General features: G+C 38.9%; 1 protein-coding gene across 2 annotated transcripts; it reads right to left on the bottom strand.

The window, feature by feature from the left end:
• On the bottom strand, positions 1 to 19731 carry coq8aa (coenzyme Q8A-a). Of its 2 annotated transcripts, none has more exons than XM_083535622.1 (15): positions 19563 to 19731; positions 14742 to 14915; positions 13994 to 14317; positions 13340 to 13406; positions 10620 to 10694; positions 9421 to 9546; positions 7159 to 7244; positions 6048 to 6188; positions 5606 to 5687; positions 4892 to 4985; positions 3259 to 3400; positions 2455 to 2562; positions 2292 to 2357; positions 2111 to 2197; positions 1 to 1250 (listed from the first exon to the last, which is right to left on the bottom strand). In XM_083535622.1, exons 2-15 carry the CDS (start codon positions 14898 to 14900, stop codon positions 951 to 953), a joined length of 1857 nt encoding a protein of 618 aa, XP_083391748.1. In that variant the 5' UTR covers positions 14901 to 14915; positions 19563 to 19731; the 3' UTR covers positions 1 to 950. The 2 variants fall into 2 exon arrangements, with proteins under 2 accessions (XP_083391748.1, XP_083391749.1); XM_083535623.1 differs by having other exon boundaries at positions 14742 to 14906; positions 19564 to 19713.
• Positions 19732 to 20227: the final 496 nt, after the last annotated feature.

Genomic DNA, 20227 nt, shown 5'->3' with positions numbered 1-20227 from the left:
TCACACTTTTATATATATTTTTTATCATTAACATTGTTGGAAAAAAAATATTAAAAACAGATCGCTTTGAAAGTTTTTGGCTTCACACCAAAATCATTCTCATCAGATAATCATCTAAGAAAAATCGATGAAAAAAAATCGCATCACTTTTTATCCTTTTATAAGTTCATCAGCCATGTGGATTCATATGTTGGTAAAAAGTGTACAAAAAATATATATATATATTTATGATTTACATTCAAATACTGGCCAAATCTTTGCGCGCGAAGGACGTTGTAGCGTCCGGGATCGTTGATGGTTATCAGTAGTGCATAGTTTTCTCGAAAACCGTGGCCTGGTTCTGGCTTCATCTTTCTATAACAATATATGGACAAAACTATCGGGACTTTTTTTTCAGCCATATGCGTCCCTGAACAGGCATTGAATTCGATCTTCACTTGGACTGGGAGACCAGAAAACACGTTCTCTGTAGGTAAAGCCATCTCGATGAAGCTATGCTTTGAGAGTGGACGATCAAAGCTTCTAATACTCTATTAAACACAGGATGAAAGATCTCACTAATGCCCCCTTGTGGTTAAACAAAACGTCATAAATCTCTACAAAATCTAGTGGTTTTTCAAGAAGAGTGGAGCTCATTATAAGGGTAAAAAGGCACTAAATGTGGGGGGAAAAAAGCACATAGGAATCTTATGGTCAGCCATATAGTGATATCGTTCTTAGTTCCACACCTGAATGACTATGAATGACCTGAATGACTATGTGGGGCAAAGAGGACGTGATCACGGTCATGGATAATGCCACACTTCCTAAAACAGCAGATAGCTAGATAGACAGGCAGACAGGCAGACAGGCAGACGGCAGACAGACATACAGGCAGACAGACAGACAGACAGACAGACAGACTGCTGCGAATCTGTAAGCCTCGTGCCTCCCTGATCATCCACACGAGGTCACTCTGAATGGATGGTCGCTTTCTTGCGCTTGCTCCAGTAGTCGTTGTAGGCCTTCTGGAATATGTCTTTGCAGCTCAGCTTGGCGTTTAGACGTGAGCAGATAAGGAAAGAGCCTCCCATTTTCCTGTGCAGCGAGTAGGTCTCCTCGGGAGGAGGCGTCAGCCGCTGCCTCAGCATGACCGGGATCAGGCTGTGGATGCGCTCCGTGGTGCTTTGAGCCCCAAAATCGAACAGCTCGTCCGAGGCGAACGCTTCGCCCAGGATCATGACCGCGTCCACGTGGGCTTTCTTCATAGCCTATAGAAAGTGAGAACAGAATGAGCGTTTCATCAAAACCATGACCCAAGGTCCTCCTCCCAAAAAGTATTGGAAAGTCCCAAAGTATCGCTTTTCTTCCCAACACTCAAGACATTCGGATTGAAATGCGAAACGAGTGATACGACGGTTTGCTATTTCAAAATGACAAAATGCCACCGTTCCTTCGAACCCACCGATGTTCAAAAATATTGGAACGTGTGACCGACAGGCATTTTTCTGATTTCAACAGCTAAACTGCTATCAGTATCACAATATTAAATAATCGCAGTACAGAGATGAGTTGCGAAAGTTCTGGAAACAGGATTAAACTCTAAGAAAAGGTCAAAGTGTGGAGAAAAACAAATTCAATACATGCAATCTAATTAGTGAAGCATGAGGGTGGTAGTCCATAGCTGCTTGTGGAACAGACCCTCTACACTTTATTTATCTTTACCTGGATTGGATGCCCCAGGAAATTCACCCCCAAGGTGGACTCGGGAGTTTGATCGCAGACTCGACAGGACTCAGTTAGCATCAGCACAAAAGTACTTGGACAATTACAAAAAGACTAAAACAATATATGGTTTGTTTGGAAGGCTTTTCTCCCTGAATAAAACATTGCAGCATGGCTTTGGTTTTGGAAAGCTGCATCTGAACAAACCATAAGACTCCAAAAACAATGTCCTTTGGACATATGAGACCAAATTGGAGATGTTTGTGCTGATATACTTTGTTTTGGTTTTAACCAAACACCTCATACCAGGGTGGAGGTGATGATTTGGGCATGACTTACCAACCACAGGACCTTCAAAAGTCCAACAAGCTTAACCACAGGTACTCTACTACACATGATGTTGTACCTTTGACTCAAATCCGGTGAGAAACTTCATGTCTACTGAGTGTCTCAGGACTCCTTCTCTGTCCCCTTCAGCAGCTGCTTTAATGATCTGTTACAACAAACGGATAAAAAAAAAACCCACAATGACTGTTAAAAAATTTGTGTGTATCTAACATTATTATTTCTCATCAAGGATCTTTTACCTCACTATAAATGTCTGTGAAACTTTCATCAAAGCCTCGAGTTGCACCGAAGTCCAGCAATGCAACCTGTATACAAAAAAAAGTTGATTTGTATGCATATACTATGCATTTCCTCCATCATATAAGCAAAAAAAGCATGCTGAAAGAACATCTGTTTCAATACCTTGTGGGTTTGTGGGTCATACAGGAAGTTGGACCAGTTGGGGTCGGTTTGCATGTACTGAAATTCAAACAGCTCCCTCAAGCACAGAATCAGAATGTTCATACAAATCTGCAACGAGGAGAAAAAAAAGGTCATCATTTACCACATTATCGGTGTAAAGCTGCTTTGAAACAATATCCATTGTTAAAAATGGTATACAAATAAAAAATTATCCAGTTCAACTGTCATAAATACACTCATCCTGGGTTATTAGGTCAAAGAATATGAATAGCATCCATCCGAAACTCTATTGGGACTATGAGAAGTTCGTTCCACCACCTTGGTGCAACACCAGAGAAGAGTCTCCTAACATGTTTCCCTTGTACCCTGAGGGATGGTGGGATCAAGCAGAGGTTCAGGATGAGGGATTAGGATTAAAGCTGTGAGGTTGAAGGATGGTCTGTCTTTGGCTTTGTAAGCAAGCTTCAGTGTTTTTCAGATCTGATGTGAGCACCTACAGGAAGCCAGAGGAAGGAGAGGAGGTGGTGTGGGAGAACCTAGAAAGTTTTATGGCTGCGTTCCCGATCAGTTCCAGAGGTCGAAAGTCTTTTAGTCTTTTTATAAATATTCTTGTTATTATGTTCGGCAAAAAAGTTTGTTAGAGAATTTTCCATTTCCGTTAATTATTCTAATCATTTCTTGAAGGGTGCCAATAATTCTGGAGGTTCTGTAATTTTGGAGGAACTGCAGACAATCATGAATCACCAAAAAAAATGGCTGTTCCATGCCATTCGTCTGGAAAGTGTACATGGAAATAAAGCTCACCTCATTTTTGAGCTCCTGTGAGAGTCCCTCAGCCTGATCCAGTGGGAAACCTTGGACCATCTCGGTGGTGAGAACGTGCCGGCTGCTGAGTTCGTCAATTACGGCAGGAACGTAGAAGAAGGGATGGTCTTTTAAGAGCTCTCTGTAAAAAAAAAAAGAAAAAACTGCTAAGAATTACGTAGCAGAAATAGGGCTTCTAGTTGGGACGTCTAGACGACTGGAAGATGTCTAGATCTCTGAAACAGCTGATTTTTTTTTATATGTATGGAGTTAGGACCTACCAAAAGTGGCGCATGAATGGACAACCAGTGAACCAGGACAGGGTCACTTATGGCTCACTGATGCATGATTGTATCTCACACAAGATCTAGCTTAGCACAAATGGTTGATAAAGTTTGCGATGGCTCTGATAGGGATCCCATGCTGACTCCTGTCCTCCAATGAAGATGTGAGCATGAAAACTGGACCATAGAGCAATAGACGATGGATGGACGCTTGGGGAACAAATGGCACCAGACGGCAAAGGCATTGTGATTCCCTGGTGCAATGTTCTTCTTGAAAACCCTGAGTTCTAGCATGTTACTTTAAACCATTCTGAAAGAGTTTATGGTGTTGACTCTGACTCTTAATTCCCCAGAGCTCAATCTAAGATATTTTGTTTGTCGGGTTTGTTTGTGTTGGTGGCACAAAACCTACACAATATTCAGCAGGTGGTTTCAATGTTATGTCTGGAACAGCGGAACGACCCGTGTGCCCTTGTTGTCAACAGGTTTGATTTCGAAATTCGGCTATATTTACCACCTTGCTGCATGCTGGTGCAGTTGCTTGGCATTGAGTCATCAAAACTTGACACTTGACCAAAAAAAAATACAGAGCCTATCTGAGTAATGGTTATTTATAGCAGGTGATCGCATGAGTCTATCTATAATACCCTATTTTGTATTTGGTAATGGATATACAAGTCGAAAATCCTCTCTGGCTTCTTTCCATCTCAACTCCGAAACTTCTCAATCTGTTAAACATCTATGCGACAGCAGTTTGTTACACCAAGTGTGACTTGTGACTCTGGAGATTTACAGGCTGGATTGGAAATTGCTAAAGATTTACCTCCAGCTCTACCACGAATGATAAAAAAAAATATAAAGAAAACATATCCAAAACATACAAGCCCATTGGTGAAGCATGGTGGTGGAGGTTTTATGGCTTGTGTTTACATGGCTGCTTCTGGTTATACAGGTTCCTCACTGATACATTAAATCTTTCGCCGTGTCTGTTAGCCAACATCATATGCTTTAAGAGGACCTTTAGCATATCCCAAGACTCTACTGTACATATATACGTGTGGATGTTAGGAAAAACCTCCATTCTTCTTGGAAGATGTTCCAGATGCTCCAGGTTTTGGAGCGTGATTGAGATGTGTGAGAGTTCATTCTGCCTTTCAGTAAAGTCAGGGCCACTCAAGATCTTCCACACAACCTATGGAATGCCCATTGTGTGTCTTTAACTTTGAGGTAAAACCCTATGCTGTACTCAATTTGGAGTTTGGATTGATTGGGAAGAGAAATGTGTGCTTCCTGAACAAAAAATAGATCTGCTTTTGACTATTTCTGATGTCTCCCACCAGGTAACTCACTTGAATTTGCGAGCACACTCAGCCTCCCGGATATAATCACACTCCAGGGCCAGCTCTCGTCGCATCACATCTATCAAGTGCTCTGGAAACAGACCTACTCGGATAAAAACAAATGAAAGGAAAAGAGCAAATCGTTAAAGGGATAAATAAAATTCAATTGGATTAAATATTTTCCAAAAGAAATCACAGATACAGTACACTATATAGCCAAAAGTCTATATTTTGATATTATGTACATCCCATTCCACATTTAGTCCCAATTTGCTCTTATAATAAGCTTTATTCTTCTAAGAAGATGTTTCACCAGATGTTTTGGATTTGGGAGATTGAAGATTATTGAGTTACAAGTGCATTAGTAAAGTCAGATACTGATGAGGAAGTCGCTTCGAAGTTTGGTGCACCACCCAAGAGCACTTGGAGATTACAGAAGAAGATGTGGACAGGGCCAACAAGAACAACGACCCAGTAGCAAGACCAGTATTTGGTTTCCAGCACCCTAGAAAATGACTTTCAGCAGGTCCACTGTCCATAGGGTTAAGGTCAGAGCGCTATAGCAGGCCACTCGTAAAATCGTAGACGTCCATTTTGGGGTAACAGCTTGGAAAAAACCCAGATCCAGTATCCAAATACCTATATAGTGTACTGTATAAATGTACATAATGATACATCAAGGTGATGCTGATGACCTTATGTAGATTAATCAGTAGGAATCACCTTCAGGAAGGGCGTTGCTCATGCTCAGGACCGTCATCAGGTTGTTCACGTCGCTGTTGATGCTCTGCGCGACGCCGGGGTACTGCAAACACATCCACACACAATTTTTGTATGAAATTACAACAGAATATCAACGAACAATCCCTGCCCCCAAGATGATCACGGATCACGGAACGTGAAATGTCACAGGGGTGCTCGGATTTATTTCACGCACGTTCAAGATATGTATTAATAAGCTTCTTTCTTTTCACGTGTTTATTTACAGCATTAACTTATTAATTAACTTGTTAGGGAAAAGTAAAATCTATGTGAAATCACACATGGGGCACCCCTATAGAATTAAAATGGTACAATCCTGGTTTTATAACGCCTCTGAGTGATCGGGTAGACGAAGCTGGGGTCACCTCTAGATATTAGTTTGCATTTTAAAGTCAGACCTCACCTGGATCTTCATAGCTACCTCTCGACCGTCCTTCATCCTGGCCAGGTGCACTTGGCCGATGGAGGCAGCGGCGAATGGTCTCTCCTCGAACATCTCCAGCTTGTCCCTCCAGTTTGGGCCCAGGTCATTATTTAGAGCTTTCTGTACACAGATGATAGGATACACAGTCATACTTTAATAAGATCCTAATGGAAATATATGACACCAGTGCTTCCTCAATGGGGCCCCTGAGTAAGGCCCTTAACCCCATAGCTGCTCAGTTGATTTAACGATATTAAAGTAAGACCTCGTCTAATGCCGGTCGGGATTTTTTTCTTATTATGACTATGATGACTTGCAAATAAGTCAGTTAACTGTGCTGCATTAATACCAAGGTTCAGGTGCAGAGACAGTCAATCAGAGGTCATTCCGAAGGTCATTAAAGGTCATTAACGACACATTTTCCACATATCTGTAGGAAACACTGATCTTAAAAAAAAGATCTAAAATCGAGGTCAAATTTCCATTGGCCTTGAATTCATTATTTTAAACCCGAATTCATACAAACGAACCAGTTTATAAGTTAGTACACCTGCTCCATTCATCATACTTCAATTTCGAATTTTGCTCTTATAATAAGCTCAAATCTTCTAGGAAGATGTTCGAATAGATTTTTTGGAGGGTGTGAGATTTTAATCAGCCACAAGGGTGCAAGTAATGGTGTAGGTCAGGTGGTGAGGATGTCTAGGATGGTTTGAAATTTATAGCAGGCCACTCAAGATCATTCACCATATTCAATCCATGGAAAGCAGATCTTCATGGAGCTGTTCAAGTGCTGAACCACATATTTTTTGAAGAAGGTAGGTGTCTCAATACTTTTATCCATACAGTGTATATAGTGTGTGTGTGTGTGTGTGTGTGTGTGTGTGTGTGTATGTGTGTGTATATATATATATATATATATATATATATATATATATATATATATATATATATATATATATATATATATATATATATAATATACAATATAATTTCAACAAATTTATAATATCTATGAATTAATTATTGTTGATTCTGTCCAACCTCAACTACATATTTTTATACATAAGAATCAACCGTATGTGTGTACCATCATCTGCTTGATGGGCATGAAGTCTGCGCTCTGCCGGACTCGCTCGAAGATCTTCGCCAGGTGAGGATTGATGAACGCGTCGTCTGGGAGGGGGGGAGGGGACGAAAGAGATATAAATGCCTAGAACCTCAAAGAACACCTGTTTATACTGTACACGTTTTATGGTGTGTAAATACGCATACGGAAATATGTGCATTTTAATAATAAAGATAGTAAAATATGTGCGGCTGATGAAGGACTTCTGTCCCACTTATTACTTGTCAAAAGTGTGTAAACATCTAATCTTTTATGGATTTTTGAGACACACATGCACGTTCCTTTTGTTTCTATGCAACAAACTGGGTCATGTGATGTATATTGAATTCAATTGGTCAAAGGAAATACCTTCATTTATATTTGTAGAGCACTTATTATATCAGACCAGCTTTACAGAGATCCCTGAGAAACCTGAGAGGAACCAGACTTTCTCATTTGGGTGGCACCGAATATCCATGATTTGCTCAGTAACTTCATGGATGAGGTGGAACCATCCTCTCCCACAGTGTCTCCAATTGACCAAACAAATGTACAGACTTCATTTTTTATAAAGGGGGTCCTCCCTGATTTGCGACTCTTTGCATTCGGACAGCTGAAAAACAATTCTGGTAAAACTTCCCAAAGATGTTTTTCATTAGTTGGAGTTTTCTTTCAGGACCTTCTATACAACTGTATACTTGTTTAGAGCAAAACTGACATATAGGTATAATGGCCAAATGTACCACTAGTGGACAGGAAGGAAGTAAATGTAATTGGTTACGGTACTTAAGTAGCTTTTTCACATACTTTTTTTGACGTTTTTTTTCCATTTAGAGAAACTGTAACATCACTACATTTGAAAGTCGACTCAACTCAAGTTTTTCTCAACTACATTTTTGAAAAATCGGTCGTTTCCGCACGCTCTTGTTTCGATTGGTTGATCCACTGATCACCAACATACAGTTCAGCGTCGGTTTAACAAGCAAGCTGGACATTTCGAGAGGAATAAATGACCGAAACTCCAGACTCGAACTCGCCACGACACGTGACCTCATTTACATAGTTGTTAAAAAGTTGTTGTGAATTGTAATAGAAATCGATTAGTGATCGAGTCATTAATATTCTTTTAATAGATTGTTGTGCTGAGAGCAACAGAGTCTTTTTACATCAACTTTTATGACAAAAACGTGGATAATAGAAATATTATAGCGATAATAAATCAGTAATTTGGACACTTAAGTACATTTGAAGGCAAATACTGTTGTACTTTAACTCAAATGAAAGTTTAAAGGGACACTTTTACTGGAGTCACATTTCACACGAATCATCCAAGCAGGCTTTTAGAAGAGAGAAGCGTCAAAACCGTCGATGTGAACATCTCTCAGCTATTTGTTTATTACAAGCCATCTGTGCTTATTGTGAACGACTGACAATCCTTTCAGCGCTCCGGAGGGAAAGGTCAAGTTTCCCGGCATGGCTGCTGGTTTATTTAAAGCTCAGACCATGACATGGCTCGTTCTAGGAGTTTTAACCTTTCGAGGCTACAAATGCAATGATGGCCATGCGCTGTTTGAATTGGGACACCTCGGTTCTTTCCAGACGTATTCCGTTCCTCCTGGAACGGTTACCAAAAAATCTGGAGGCACCCACTTATAGCATGCTCAAACTGTACGTTGTTCCTTCAAGTAGGAAACTGGAATCCTTTCCCAGCACGACAATGTGTCTGTGCTCAAAGCCAGCGCGATGAAGATATGCTTTTAATGGGTTGGATGTGTGTGGAAGGTCTGGAGTGATCTGCTGTAGAGAGCGAACAAGCTTTGGAATGAATTGGAACTGCACCACCAGGCCTTCTCACTTATACTACAATATACTATCATCTCAATAATTCTCCACAAGCACACTCCAAAGTCTAGTGGAACATCTTCCCAGAAGAGTGGAGGGTATTGTAACAGCAAATGGGGACCCAATGTGGAATTGTCCATATACTGTGTTTTAATCCATAATGTAACCAAGAGCAATCATTTCCCAGCATGATTCTCTTTCTCGCCAACCATGAGGTAATGTAAGCAGAGTTTTAGTGTGTCACCTTACTGGTAAAGATGGGCATGACCCATGAATGCCAAATCCGTGAAAACGAGCAGGGGTCATTTAGAGTAACATCCAGTCATCATCATCATCATGTTGTCAATGTGGACTATGATATAATGAGGTCTTTCAAACACGCAAACACATTTCTTCACTTACCCTGAATGCTGAGCATCTGCCCCAGCTTGAGCGCCGCTCCACGCACTTTACACAGCGTCCTGACGATGCGCTCGGCGTTTGCCTCGGACAGGAACGGGCTGGAGTCTAAAACAGCCTTTTTGTCTCCTGGGAGAAGAAATGATGCAAATGAAGATATGGAACGGTATATGATTCAGGGACATATATTTATATATATATATATATATATATATATATATATATATATATATATATATATATATATATATATATATATATATATATAATTTTATTTTTAAGGAAAAAGAAAGAAAGGAAGAAAAAAAGACAGACAGCAGTAATATACCTAAATATAGTTTTGCAATAGAGTGGAAAAAATATAATTTTAAATAACAAATAATACATTCGTTTAAAAATTATTGAACAATTATTATTATAATATAATAAAATAAAGAAAGAAATTTTTTTATAACAAATAATTAATTAGTAACAAAAATAATTGAACAATTATTATTATAATAAAATAAATAAATGAATGAATTGAGACAATTGTTACAAACTTAATTAATATTAAATATTAAAATAACAATGTACCATAGCAGAAAGCTAGTGGTATATATATACAATATATGGCCAAAAGTATTGGGACACCATACTGTATGTTTCTCTTTCCCAAACTGTTACCACAAAGTTGGAGGCACGCAATTGTATCAAGATGTAATTGGGAGCACAAGCGTGAAAATGTCCCCCTTCACTTCAACGAGGAGACACAAACCTGTTCCAGCTCCATGAAGATATGTTTTTTTATAAGTTGGATGTGTGTGGAAGATCTTAAGTGGACTGCTATAGAGCTTAAATCCTATTAAGCACATACGCCAAATACATCAGTACCTGATTTTACTAACACCCTTGTTGCTGAATGAAATCTAACAAATGTCCACAAGCACAATTTAAAATTGAGTGGAACATTTTCCCAGAAGAGACAAATAGGGACTAAATGTGAAAGTTCTTATGGTCAGGTGTCCACAAATTTTTGCACATATATTTTGTGTATCTACAGTATATTACATTTGCTGTATTGGAGGTTCAATGAGTCAATCGCTTTATTTATGAACTAGTAAAACGTTTCTTTTTTTAAAGATTTATTATTTTTTATTTTTTTAGATCTGTCTTTTTGTCTCAGACTTAAATTTTTCCACTCCGCTGTACTACTTCATTACCGTTCTTTTCTTCTGTGCGCAGACTTTTCTTGGCCACCTCAGCCAAAGCTCCTATGCCAAGTCCCACTGCGAGGCCTGTTTGACACACACACACACACACACACACACACACACACACACACACACACACACACACACCTTGAGAAGACATCAAGCTTAACAAGCAAGAGTGCATACATTAAACAGGACAACAAAGAACTGTCAAATATGTACTTAAATCCAATTATAAAATAATGTGCACAGAAACCAGGTCCCACATCAGATTCTATTCATATTTCACTTGTGAATGTGAGTCACCATTAAACTCAGACATTTCTGTTGTTGTCTAAAGTTTGCCCACATTCATTCATCGTCTGTAAGACCTTTATTCTGGATCCCAGGGAACACTGAGCGTAAGGCAGAAGAATTCGCTCCCAGTGGAAAGTGGGGTTTTTGCATTCTACTCCTTCTGAATTCTGGGACAAAGAGCATGACTAGATCTCTACATGTGCCCTAGCCAATGACTTCTATGACCCAAGTAACCAATAACTTTACCCCAGAAATATTCCTGTTCCTGGTGATCCAAATAACTGCTGTTTTGCAACGAGAAGGAGATGCTTCCATCTCTTTCACTCTTTATCAAGGCCAGATTGGTAAAGTTGACCTTTCTTCCATCTCCACACATTATTTCTGGAGCTCAACCAGCCTAACCATCAGGTTCTTTGTCACCTATTTACTCACCAAAACCATATTTAACCATAAAGAGTAATGGATCTTTCAAAACGTCTTCCATTAAAAAAATAATGAAGGTCAATGTGCTCCTTCCTTCAGTGCTTTAAAATGTTTTCTGTAGCCTTCGCCAAATCTGTGCCATAATAAAATCCAGTCTCTAAGCTCTGTACTTAGTTCCTTGGACGCTCTCCATGTTTTATTCATTTTGTTTTGCTCTGATCTGCACTTTCTTAATTATGTCCAATGAATTTGCCATAAAAGGAGTCTGATCAATGCCTCAAAACCTCTCAAGGTGCTCGAGAAAAAGTTGGTTTTGCCATTATGGGGTATAAACTTTCAAAATGAAATAGTTAAAATATTTCAACTGTTGGGTTGTGAATACTTTCTGGATGTAAAAAATATTCCTAGAATTGTATGTCCTTGAAAAAGAAAACAAGGATAAACACATTACACAAGTCCTATAAACTGTGGCATGCGTTGACGTTCAAAGGCTTCGGATCACGCAGGGTTTGAGAAGTTATAGAGACCCTGAAGGTGAGTTGAGGACGGAGTACTGAACTTAACCCTATTGTAATTGAGGTTAAGCAGCTGAAAGTAAACAAAGGCTCCTTTCTAGCATGTTAGCAGGATTCTAGGTCAGCGCCAGTGAATAATTAAACAAGCTGCTGTTTGTGCAGATTAGTCTGTTGTTGTCCTGAAGAAAAACAAGTGCTTGGGGAAGCAGATTACACACTGCTGCAACAACACTTTACACCTCATGATACCCCAGAACACTCATATTTTACCTCCATATAACTGATACCTCACGTTTCAATTTAAAATAGCTTATATTACACTTCATACCTCATTTACTTCAAATTCTACTTCATATTACTTACGATATACCTCAATATACTGCACATTATTCTTCATACATCTTGTATTGTACCTCATTATCTCACATTGTCCCTCAATATACCTCGTATTATACCTCATTATACTTCACATTATATCTTATACCTCAAATTATACCTCATATTACTTACATTATACCTCAATATACTGCACATTATTCTTCATACATCTTGTATTGTACCTCATTATCTCACATTGTCTCTCAATATACCTCTTATTGTACCTAATATACCTCATTATACTTTACATTATATCTTATACCTCACATTTTACCTCATATACCTCAAATTATACCTCAAATACCTCAAATCACTTGTATTATACCTCAAGATACCACATGTTATACTTCATATATCTTGAAGATATCATGATGTGATAGATCACATATCACTGTACCTCATTATATTTTAATATACCTTACATTATAGGCTCAAAGGTTTTTACCTCGAATCATATACTTTTGCATTATACCTTATTTTATAATTATACATTATACCTCCTATACCTTGAATTATACTTCATGTACTCACATTATTTCTCATATTCTTACATTAAACCCCATATTGTACCTCGATATACCATACAGTATACCTCGTATATTTCACATGGCTCAAATTATAACTCATTATATCTCACATCAATTGTTATACCTCAATACATCTTATATACCACACATACCTGAGACTTTACCTCATATTTACATCAAAAAATACCTTGCATTAAATCTCATTGTATCCGACCGAATACCTCATACCTTATTTTATAGCTCATATACAGTCCCTCACATTATACCATACATCGCAATACGCTTTATATATACTCCATACGTTGGGCCTCACGTCTCAGCTGATGCTCAACCGCTAGAAAAATTTAATAGGATTAAAAACAAATGACAATTACACACTAAATAAACCTTGAACAGTCTTGAACCTCTTCTCATAACACCTCCATGGATCTGGCTTGACATACTGTATACAGCTACTGCGTTGTGTAAATATTGACCCGGGCCTTCTGTGAAATACAGGCTATGCTGGCTAATAGCAGCAGACTTGTGAGTAGACATAAAGGGCTTGAGTCGTTGAAAATCTAATCAAAAGGTCATAGGTCACACACACCTCCGAAATTTGCCAGTCTTCCCAGCCGTGTCACAGGAACCTTTTGCTCTCTTGCTCTTTCGCTCAGCTGAAAACAGAACAGAGCATTTATTTATGTCTATCGATGGAAAGAGTAACATTTGTATGAAGAACAAATGTAAAATACAACAAAACGTTCATTAAAACTCAAATCTCGTTAAGCTTTAAAGTTATTACCTCATTAAACCGCATATTATGCATCATATCATTTGCATTAAACCTCATTGCATCTCACAGTAGACTTCATATTTACATCAATATACCTCATATTATACCTTATATACTTTAAATTATACTACATGTACCTTACATTATACCTCATATACTTCATATTGCTCAAACTATATCTCAATATATCTCACATTATTCAATACACTATACATTATACCTCATATACCTTACATTATGCCTGATGTACCCCATATTACACCTCACTTTATGCCTCATATTCTATACACTTAACCTTATATACTTTAAATTATACCTTATTGGTTGATGGTTTGAGAAAAATGAGTTAATCTGCTTAATAAACTTTCCATGTTGTTTCACCACAAAAAAACTCAACCTTCTCGCAAGACCTCATCACATTATAAACAGCCGATGACAAGCTCCATGAATGACCTTGTCTGTGCATACCATTTGTTTGTGGGGTTTGCTGATGCTCCGTTTGGCCTCCCTGGCTTTGTTAATGTCTTCGGCCGTGAGTCCGCCTACAGACGAGTGATCCTGGTGATACAAGCGAGTCCCTGTGAACTGCTTCGTGGGATCCTTATAGCCACTAAAGATGTTTGATTTAACTCCCGAGTGGTACGACTTCCCGGTCCCTTCTGTGGATGCGTTATCAGATCGCTCTGTCTGCGTCACGCCATCAACCTTGAGAACTTCCTCACTGGGGAAAGTAGACTCATCATCCATTCCTGTGCTGAAGTCGGTCACGCTATGCTGCTGGCCTGTGAATTCCTGCAACCATCACAGATCAGAAGCTGGCTTTAAGAAGAACACCTCAGTTTTCATACTTCAAGCACAAACGCAAGAACTCTTATATGCTATATCTCAGCATTTATAGCTACACTATATAGTACTGTGTTGTCAAATGTTTTGGAACACACGATTTTTCCATGCATACATGCTTATTTCCAAAACTGTTAGCATAAAGTTATAGGCACAAAATTGTACAGGATGTCTTTAGATGTTGTAGCATGAAATCTTTCCATGCACTTGAACTAGTAGACCCAAACCTGTTCCAGCATGACAATGCCCCTATGCACAAATCCAGCTCCATGAAGATATGCTTTACATGGGTTGGATGTGTGTGGAAGATCTTGAGTGACTGTGCTGATATAAAAACGATTTATAAAGGTGGACATTGAGGAGCACAACTCACCTGTATTTTTTGCATGGCCACACCCATGGCTTGCTCTGCTGTCATCTGCATGCTCTGGACCACCCCTCCTCCAGTACCCACGACGCTCTTCTGCGTCTCGAGCACCGCTTGGCTTAACTTGGCCAGACCCTTCAATAGCAACACGATGTCGCTCGCCATAGCTTCGCCTCGCTCCTGTAATAATGATGACAAAAGAATGTACTGACACATGTATCAGAAATATACCTCACATTAGACCTAAAATACCTCACATTATACTTTTATGTACCTCTTATTGTACCTTATTTACCTCACATTATACCATAGATACCTCACATTATACTTTGTATACCTTTCATTGTACCTCATACCACATAAGACCCAAAATACCTCACATTGTACCTAAAATACTTCACATTATAATTCATATACCTCTTATTATACATTATATATCTTACAATATACCTCAAATACCTTACATTATACTTCATATACCTCTTATTATACCTCATACCACATAAAACCCAGAATACCACACATTATAGCTAAAATAATTTACGTAATACTTTATGTACCTCTCATTATACCTTATTTACCTTACACTATACATCAAATACCTCACATTATACTTCATATACCTTTCATTATACCTCATACCACTTAAGACCCAAAATACCTCACATTATACCTAAAATACCTCACATTATACTTCATAATCCTCTCATTCTACCTTATATACCTTACATTATACCCTATTATAACCCTAACCCTAACCCTGAATACCTTAGATTATACCTCATACCACATAATACCTTAAATACCTTACATTATACCTCTCATTATACCTTATTTACCTTACATTATACCTCAAATACCTCACATTATACCCAAAATACCTCACATTATACTTCATAATCCTCTCATTCTACCTTATATACCTTACGTTATACCCTATTATAACCCTAACCCTAACCCTGAATACCTCAGATTATACCTCATACCACATAATACCTTAAATACCTTACATTATACCTCTCATTATACCTTATTTACCTTACATTATACCTCAAATACCTCACATTATACCTAAAATACCTCACATTATACTTCATATGCCTCTCATTATACCTTATTTACCTTACATTATACCTTAAACACCTCACATTATACCTAAAATACCTCACATTATGCTTCACATACCTCTTATTATATCTTTATATACCTTGCATTATACCTCGAATACCTCACAACATACCTCAGACCACATATCTAAAATACCTCACATTATACCATGAATTCCCTGCATTATACATCATATACCCCACACTATACCTCATACTTTACATTATACCTTACACTACACTTTATATACCTTAGCAGAAATAAAAAAGCAAGTTAACACCAAAAGCTTTGTTATTAGTAGAGACACAAAGCACAGACGTACATTCTTTCTAATAAAACTTGTGGAAATAAATGTTATCTGGCACTATTTTATCTCTGGGTGTGTTTGGGAGCAGTAGAATTCTTGCTGTAATAAGCCGTGTATAAAGGAAGTAAAGAAAACAAAGGTTGGGTTTTTTTTGTATGTTTAGTGAGTTTGCTTTGCAAACATCAACAACAGTTCGAACTCGTCAATGCTGGGAAATGTGACCATGATAAAAGTGGATAATCCACGATTAGGTGTGAGACTGACTGATTTTATTGAGAAATATCTGTCTTTTACACTTCACTTTTTTCTTCTTTAAACAATTTGTTAACTAACCCATTGAAAAAGTGGCTGAAGGTTGGGTATGAACTCACATTCTGTAGTCATACTGATCATTTCCTCAGCCAGGAAACATGACTAAACATGTACCTTAAATACATTCTTATAAGACAGGGATGTCATGGTGGTTTATTTAAGCCAGAGAACTGCAAAAATAATAGCAGCCAATCAAAAAGCCAGAAGAGGAACACGCCTCTCTTCCTCCTATCCTCAGAGCGCAGGGTTGTTTTTATCAAATCGCTATCAGTAATGATATGATGAAAGAGATTCTTAAAAGTTCCTTGTTGACTTAAAAAAAAAAAATTGGATTTGCCAAGTAATGAAGTTACAGTCACATTGAAACATCGAGGAACCAAATAAGCAAGGAACCAATAAACCAAGCAAGCAAGGATCTGAGGAACAAATGAGCTGGGGAACCCAGGAACCAATTAACCATGGAATCAGGGACTCAAGAAACTGAAGAACCAAGGAAGCAAGTAACTGGGTAACCAAGAAAGCAAGGAACTGAAGAACCAAGTAAGCATGGAACAGAGAAATTAATGAACTAAGAAACAGAGGAACCATAATAACAAGGAATTAAGGAACTGGGAAAACATAGAATCAAGGAAATGAGGAACCAACAAAGTAAGCAATCACGGAACCCCAAAATAAAAACTCACAGGAATTAAGGAACCAATCAAAGCTTTATCACCTAAATAAACACTAATTCGCCCTGATTATCGTTTACCAACAAAACATCAACAAAAACAGTTTGAAACACTGCTCTTTAGAGTAGATCTAGATATGTGTATATATACAACACAGCTATGAAGGTGAAGACACCAAGTGCTAATTACTGCTCATATACTGTATATCTACATAGACTTTAAGTATTAGGGGTGAATGCTCAAGGTTTTAAAACTCAAAACACAAAAATCACTGGTAACCACTGACTCCATCGCAAATCCCATGAAGTTCTGCTTCGGCGGCCATTTTAATGCCGACAACGCACCGTTTAATCTCTCTAGCTAATCATTTCTGGCCGTGACCTGAGGCTGTTTTTACACCAAGTCATTCGTGACACCTGTTTCTGTTGTAGGTGTGGAGTAAGCAAACCCGTTGCATGGTTTACGATGAGTACTGGCCAAAATGTAAAAAAAAATTGAAACGGCTAGACGTTCAGTCAGTGTCTATAACCTGACCATAAGAACATCCCGCTTCACATTTAATTCCCTATAATGACCTTCAGCCTACTTCCAAGTTGTTCTACCAGATGTTATGAAGAATTGTGAGATTTTTTTTAGCCACAAAAGTGTTGTACTGTTGTATAGTAGGTGAGGAAGTGAGGATTCCTGTGGTGGCATTTCAATTAATCCTCAAGGTGTTTGATACGTTTTGCTCTCTATATACAAGGTCACTCAAGATCTTCCAACGTAACCCATGGAAAGCGTAAGGTAATGGAGCTGGAACAGGTTTGAACAGATGTCTTAGTTCATTTGAAGGGAAACAGACTGAAGCTGTAGACCGATGATTATTTAAATGTACAATAAGATACTTAAAATTGACCTGAAATGCACAGAAAAGAATTGAAACTATGGAAAGTAACACTGGTACAGAGCTGACCTCAGACATTAGCCCGAGATATCAATCGGGACATTTGTTTAAACAAGACACGGTCACTACTATTTTTAACTCCGCTCCACTATTTCACAGCTCTGTTTTCATGGAACCCCTGGCAAGGACCCAAATTCATTACCAAGGTACAGTCAGGCATGTTTGGTGCTGAGAACGTCAACAATGTGAAGGTTCTTCAACAACAAATTTGTATAATTTATGGGCCACAAAAGGCATTTAAATTCTTCCCAAAGGTGTTCAATAGGGTTTGAGCTCCATTCAGACCACTCAACTCAATCTTCCACATACATCCAACCCATGGAAAGCATATCTTCATGGAGCTGGCTTTGTGCACAAGAACATTGTCATGCTGGAACATTTTTTCGGTATCCAACTTCAAGCCTCATATGGCTGGAAATCCAGGTGTCCCAATACTTCTGAAAATATAATTTTGTCCATATAGTGTGTGTGTGTGTGTGTGTGTGTTTATAATGTGTTCAAAACCAAAACTTTGATTTATTTAGTTAGTTATTATTAATGTTATTACTGTTGTTATAAAGCATAACTGTTGTTACTGATCCTTAATCAAAGCATAAAAACTGCCCCTCATAAACTTTGTCGTGATGTTTTAAACCACCAGGGAGCTCGGGATCTGCACGTGGCCCATAATCACTGGACTAGAGGTCGGTTCTAATCGGCCTGAGCTCTGACGTATCTGAAGTTGTCTGCGAAAAAGGTCTTCAGAGATCATCAGGAATTCTGTCTATTCCTGCGTGGTCACTTTCTCCTAGATAACTGCACAGCTCTCCATCATACTTCTGCGGGACAGAGATAACGATAAAGACACAGAGCGCGCCAACACAGAGCTTGTTAGCATCAGATAACCTCGAACAAGGTCCGGTGACTTTGCAAGGAGACGTGTTTCTAGAAAAAAACATCTAAATCGAATTAATAATAGGAAGAATTGAAACACCAATACCATAAGCCACCACCACCACCATATGACCACCACCTCCATGTTTCACCTTGAACTGAAAAGCAACCTGCATGAGGTTCTCCTTTCCTGAATGAGGTTTTCACTCTTTCTAGACCCGATCGTCTACTGTGCAGTGGAAAGAGGAGAAACCTGATCTGGGGAGGGGCTGGGAACCGTGTTGTTTTAATCTTCTATGAAGTCCAGATAATTTGGGGTTTCAGTTTTCAAATCAAGATCTTAACATAAAAAAGAATCCCATACACTTGCTTATGAACCTCACTAATTCATCAAAGCAGCACAGAAACAATCAGAGAACATCAAGAAGAACTGACGAGAAGTAAATGGAGAAGTCAACCATGAGTTCACGTCTACAAGAGAAGGAGGAAGAGGATCTGCACAATGCACCAGCAACAATGTTTCCTGCATTAGTGTGCAATCTCTCTCACACACACACATACACACACACACACCCACACACACACGTGTTTGCTTCATGCACAGCACTGACCTGGACACTAAACTCCACGAGATGTCCACACGCACTTGTCTCCACTGAACACACTGCCTTCCTGCGTCTCTGTCTGCTGCAACCATGAGGTTATGGAGATGTTTGTGATTGTGCACACGTTACAGATCCGCCCCCACACACACACACACACACACACACACACACACACACACATATGGCTGACAGTGGGTGTGTCCAGAGACTTCAGGAGCTCAGTATAGAGTGTTTACTCAGCCATGTTTCTCTACATGAGGATCTCCAGCACCAATGACAGGAGTGCAGTGAAAGAGGAGGAGCGACAACGTCACTGATACACAACACACACAAACATGCTGAAGGGAGGAGAGGTGAACGTAAAAGAGGAGTGGAGAAGAGTGGCCAGGGGAGGAGTAAAGTCTCGAGAGGAGAGGAGAGAAAAGGAGAGAAAAAAACAGGAGAGGAAATGAGAAAAGAGAAGAGGAGAAAGGAACCTCTCCTTTCTTCTCTCCTCGTCTCTTTTCTCCTCTTCTCCTCTCCTGTTTTCTTCCCTCCCTTCCTCTTTTTAACTTTCCTCTCTAGAGGAGAAAATTGGAGAGGAGATGAAAGGGAAACAGAAAAAGAGAGGAGAAAAAAAGGGGAAGGGGAAATATAGAAGAGGAGACGAGAAAGAGGAAATAAGGAAAGAG

Source organism: Silurus aristotelis, assembly GCF_946808225.1.
Source record: "Silurus aristotelis genome assembly, chromosome: 29".
Classification (NCBI taxonomy): Eukaryota; Metazoa; Chordata; class Actinopteri; order Siluriformes; family Siluridae; genus Silurus; species Silurus aristotelis.
Note: the sequence above shows the minus strand (reverse complement) of the source record. Positions and strands in the feature narration are given on the sequence as shown.

Coding starts and splice junctions, on each gene's coding strand:
- coq8aa (XM_083535622.1), bottom strand. CDS start 14,900: ATGGCGAGCGACATCGTGTTGCTATTGAAGGGTCTGGCCAAGTTAAGC. Junction 9,547..10,619: donor GCGCACAGAAGAAAAGAACG/GTAATGAAGTAG, acceptor TTCTTCTCCCAG/GAGACAAAAAGGCTGTTTTA. Junction 3,401..4,891: donor GAGTGTGCTCGCAAATTCAA/GTGAGTTACCTG, acceptor TTTTTTTTACAG/AGAGCTCTTAAAAGACCATC.